Source organism: Mandrillus leucophaeus, unplaced genomic scaffold, assembly GCF_000951045.1.
Source record: "Mandrillus leucophaeus isolate KB7577 unplaced genomic scaffold, Mleu.le_1.0 Scaffold559, whole genome shotgun sequence".
Classification (NCBI taxonomy): Eukaryota; Metazoa; Chordata; class Mammalia; order Primates; family Cercopithecidae; genus Mandrillus; species Mandrillus leucophaeus.
Genome location: NW_012106019.1, coordinates 397,305 through 401,940, shown reverse-complemented (window position 1 = coordinate 401,940; position 4,636 = coordinate 397,305). Strand labels below are relative to the sequence as shown.

General features: G+C 37.9%; 1 protein-coding gene across 4 annotated transcripts in view; it reads left to right on the top strand.

Annotated features, from left to right (window-relative positions):
• Positions 1 to 4,636, top strand: part of SLC4A4 (solute carrier family 4 (sodium bicarbonate cotransporter), member 4) — a 365,688-nt gene that overhangs the window by 162,503 nt on the left and 198,549 nt on the right. For all 4 annotated transcript variants that reach the window (XM_011998142.1, XM_011998138.1, XM_011998140.1 and 1 more), the window contains one exon: positions 2,932 to 3,008. In XM_011998142.1, coding sequence (XP_011853532.1) covers positions 2,932 to 3,008 — 77 coding nt within the window. The remainder of the gene's footprint in view (positions 1 to 2,931; positions 3,009 to 4,636) is intronic.

Sequence of the window (4,636 nt, the reverse complement as noted above, 5' to 3'; positions counted from 1 at the left end):
AGCACAATTCACAATTGCAGAATCGAGGAACCAACTCGAATGCCCATCAATTGATGAGTAGATAAAGAAACTGTGGTATATTTATAGGATGGAATACTACTCAGCCTTAAAAAGAATGAATTAATGGCATTTGCAGCGACCTGGATGAGATTGGAGACCGTTATTCTAAGTGAAGTAACTCAGAAATGGAAAACCAAATGTCTTATGTTCTCACTGGTATGTGGGAGCTAAGCTATGAGGACGCAAAGGCATAAGAATGGTACAGTGGACTTTGGGAACTTGAGGGGAAGTGTAGGAGGGGGTGAGGGATTAAAGACAACAAATATGGTGCAGTATATATTGCTTGGGTGATGACTACACCAAAATCTCACAAATCACCACTATAGAACTTACATAGCCAAATACTGCCTGTACCCCAGTCACTTATGAGAAAAATAAAATAAAGAATTGGTCTTGCCTGGGTGTCAATAATCTGCCTTTCTAACAAGTCTACAGGTGATGTGGATATTGCTGGTGTGGAGACCTCACTATAGAAACCACTGATTTAGAGCATTGGGAAGGATTTGTCTCTGCCTCAAGGTCTTGGGAAGTCAGGATGGGGAGTTTGGTAGGGAGGGGGATGGAAAAAGATTGAAGAATGCTGATCATCTTGCTTAGTTACTAGAAATGTTGACTAGCAGACTCTTGCAGTGTTAAGCGTTAGTGAAGCTGTTAATATTAATTACTTTTATCAGTGAGAATCAGAGAAAGTTAGGAGAGGAAACAGATTTGATTATTTCTTAATACTCGTCTTCTCTTCCTCATCTGATTCCTGCATTTTTCTTGGACCTGCACCTTTCTCTTGCTCCTCATATAGTATAAATATAGATAGCCATACTATCACTGTCTTTCAGAAATGCAAAGAATGATGGGTATATAAGGTTTCTTGGAAAAGCTGTCACATCAATCAAGATTACCATTATAATGAAAACGTCATTAATTTGGCTTCTACCTATTCAGATTTTGCAGCGGTTAGGACAGCGCTTGGGCTGAAATGTGCCTTTACAGTATTTATAAAGAGTGCCTATAGCAAATCAATGACTTTAGGCTATTGGCTAGGAAATTTAAATTACTTAATGGAAAACTGACTTAAATTTATTTCAGTACTGCCACTTACATATAAATGATTTGATGAGTAGAAATTTGTCTTACCTATTTATTTACATAAGATATTTTTAACTTATGATTAGGATTGCTAAGGCTTCATTGCTTTAGGATTGTATAATTCATATTTCTTCACTTATTCAGGCAGAACTTTTACCCAGTTAGTCCAAATAGCTGGTTTTGTTTTTAAATATAAAGTGCAAAATTGTCTGTACTCATCATTTTCTATTAGTTTCAATCTCAGCATTAGTTGGGGGCATTCAAGATTGTACCTAGTGTCTTTTGTTTTGAGTGGACACTAGAAATCTAATATGTGGCTCAAGGAAGAAAAAGTGCCCTGCAAAGGGGTTCTTTTAATTTTGCACATAAAGCACATTTTCAAATGTTATTTTCCTTTGAATAATGCCCTGTGCTTAAATTTTCCTAGAATAAAACACCCAACCAGGTAAAAGATTTAAGAGATCTAGGCCATGCTTACTCGATGAAATGCAACAGAGTGGAAAATATCCTGTCTTGCCAGTTTAAGGAAATTACAATTTTTCTGATCTGGTAGTTAAAAGGAATTATATTTAAAGAGCTGCTGTTATGTAGGCATTAACTTATTAGGGGTAGATTTTAGTCTTTTGTGAAATTATATGTTGAAGTCTTTATCTGAAGGAATTAAAGTCTGTAATCTAAAGAATTATTTGGAAGCGAATGTGAAGCTATGTTAGAACTTCGTTGCTTCTTTTCAACCCTTGTCCTTTTGCTGTAAAGACCAGCCTGAGTCAGATCATTGAGGATTAAGGATGAATGCATTACTCAGCACCCTGCAGCAGTTGGGTCAAACGTCTTGGCTTTGAAAAGTTAGTTTTTTTTGCTTAGCAAGTCTAGAAATTTCAGGTCCAACTGCAGAATGAAAGTTCAATATTCTGTTGATTAACATGGTCTACTTGAAAACAGTCTGTGGCTCTTCTACATGTCCTTCCTCTCTATTCATGTATGATAGTGTCTGAAATCATTGGATGGATCACCAGTGAACCATATTGGCAGCTGCTATATGGTCAGGGAGATTGGTTCCCATGTAGTATTCCGATGACATCCATCCCTTCACTTGGAGAAGAGATTTAACATGTTAAGGGGGAAAAGAGGATATGCTTATTTTATTCTGGCAAATGGAAATGCAGAGAAGTAAGGGATCCTGTGATAACACTACATTGAGGCAAAGAGTGAGGATTCTAAATCAGATGCCCACTAAGGAGAAATATGCTTGATCCAAGTGTTAGCCAGAGAAGGGAACACTTCGACCAAGACTTTTCAGGTGGATCGGAGTGAGTGGCGTTCTAGGAAGGGCTGCCAAGGCCTCGGGGAGAGGAGGTCTGGGCCTGGCATCCAGGGTCAGCCCTGCTGAAGATGAGGAAGCAGCTGCTCTCTGCAGGCAACAGGAAAAGGAAAGGAAACCAGACAGATTCGCATGTATGTAAATGGCAATGATAAAGAGTGAACAAAACCAGGAACAAATTTATTTTTATGCTTATTGTCTTAGAAGTTTCTTTCAAAGTTTAGCTTACCTTGAAATTGAACCAGGCAATAAGTCTTAACTACGGTATTTGGGACTTTATATACTTTGCATTTAACTATGTTTGTACTCCAACCTAGACTCGGAAAACTCTTCAGAAGAATCCTAGACTGGTTAAAAGTATCATCACCATTTCCATCATCATCTACTAGTGTTTATTAAGTATACCATCACAATCTTTGTGTTCTTGAAAAGAAGTCTTTAATTAGAGTTTACTTGTGTTTTTCCAGGTAGCCCAGCCATGACCCATAGGAATCTGACTTCCTCCAGTCTGAATGATATTTCTGATAAACCGGAGAAGGACCAGGTAAGCAAAAAATTCTTGCTTCTTTGAAATGTAAGAGAACGTATATCTAAAAGATGCTGAGAAAGGATTAGAGGTGATGGTTGCTTCACTTAAAATGGACCTTTATGTGCAGACAACAGTTTTCACCTTCCTTGGGAGAAGGAGAAGCAGTGTGTGGAGGGAGCTGGAATCACAAGGGAAAAATTTCAGTCTACTTCAGCTGTTGCAGATTTATTCACTTGGACAATTAAAATCTTAGAGAAATAGTTGTCTCAGCTTTAAAATAGTAATAACCTCTGACTTGTGTTTATTCTAGGGATTAAGTGGGATAACTTATGAAAAAAGTATTTTGGTAAATTATAAAGAAATACTGGCCAGGCACAGTGGCTCACGCCTGTAATCCCAGCACTTTGAGAGGCTGAGGTGGGGAGATCACTTGAGGCCAGGAGTTGGAGACCAGTCTGGCCAACATGACGAAACCCTGTCTCTACTAAAACCACAAAAATTAGCCAGGCATGGTGGCACAGGCCTGTAATCCCAGCTACTCCAGAGGCTGAAGCATGAGAATTGCTTGAATCTGGGAGGCAGAGGTTGCAGTGCGCTGAGATCGCACCATATATATTTGTTTGTCTGTTAAAACATATATTTGAATGAAGAGCAATCAGGTTTTGAATATCTGTTTGCTTTCTTTGGAAGAGAATGTGGTGTAAACTGGGCCATTTTTTCTTTCATCTGAGTAAATATCTGTGCAAGAAAATTGTATTTTAAGAATATAGCATGTGGAAAAATGATGCCTCCTAAATTAAAAAATTTCAAAGTTTTGAAGAAATGAAAGCAGCCTATTTAAAAAATCATAGAAATCTTAAGACTGTTTCCCCAGGGTTGAAGGGGAAGTAGCATATACTGGAAAGAAGAAGGAACATGAAGCAAGAAAATCTGGTCTTGCTACTTACTCCAAAACTGGCTAGTTCTGTGATGATGGACACTAGTTTTGTTCTTTGCTAAGAGGAAACTATAATATGTAACTCACCTCAGAAAATCAAATATCTGATTCTTGCTCTTTTAACTTACCATTTGTCTTTTGATATAGTAGAAGAGTATGGTTCTAGTTGGCTTGATGCTTGATATGCTAATTGTACAGTTAGCCCTCCATATCCATGGATTTAAGCAACCATGGACAGAATGAAAATTGTGTCTGTGCTGAACACATGCACACTTTTTTTCTTGTCATTATTCTCTAAGTAATACATCATAGCAACTGTTTACATAGCATTTATACTAGGTATTATAAGTAATCTAGAGCAATTTAAACTGTATATGAGGATGTGTGTAGGTTATATGCAAATTAGTATGCCATTTTATATCAGGCACTTAAGCATTGTCCAATTTTGTTATCTGATGGAGGTCACGGAATCAATCCCCAACAGATACCGAGGGATGACTTGTTCTTTCTCTTTCTGCCTTTTAAGTGGGTGAGTTTGAAGATTCCTCTTTTCACACTTTGCTGATTTTTTCCAAAAAGCCATATTCATGATGGTGTTCCTCTTTAACTGACAGCACTTGTAGTCATAGAGGTTTTTAGGCCTTGGTGAATTTTAGAAAGTACGGGAAGGGTGTACATTCCATTCTATTCTCCCCTCCCCTCCCCT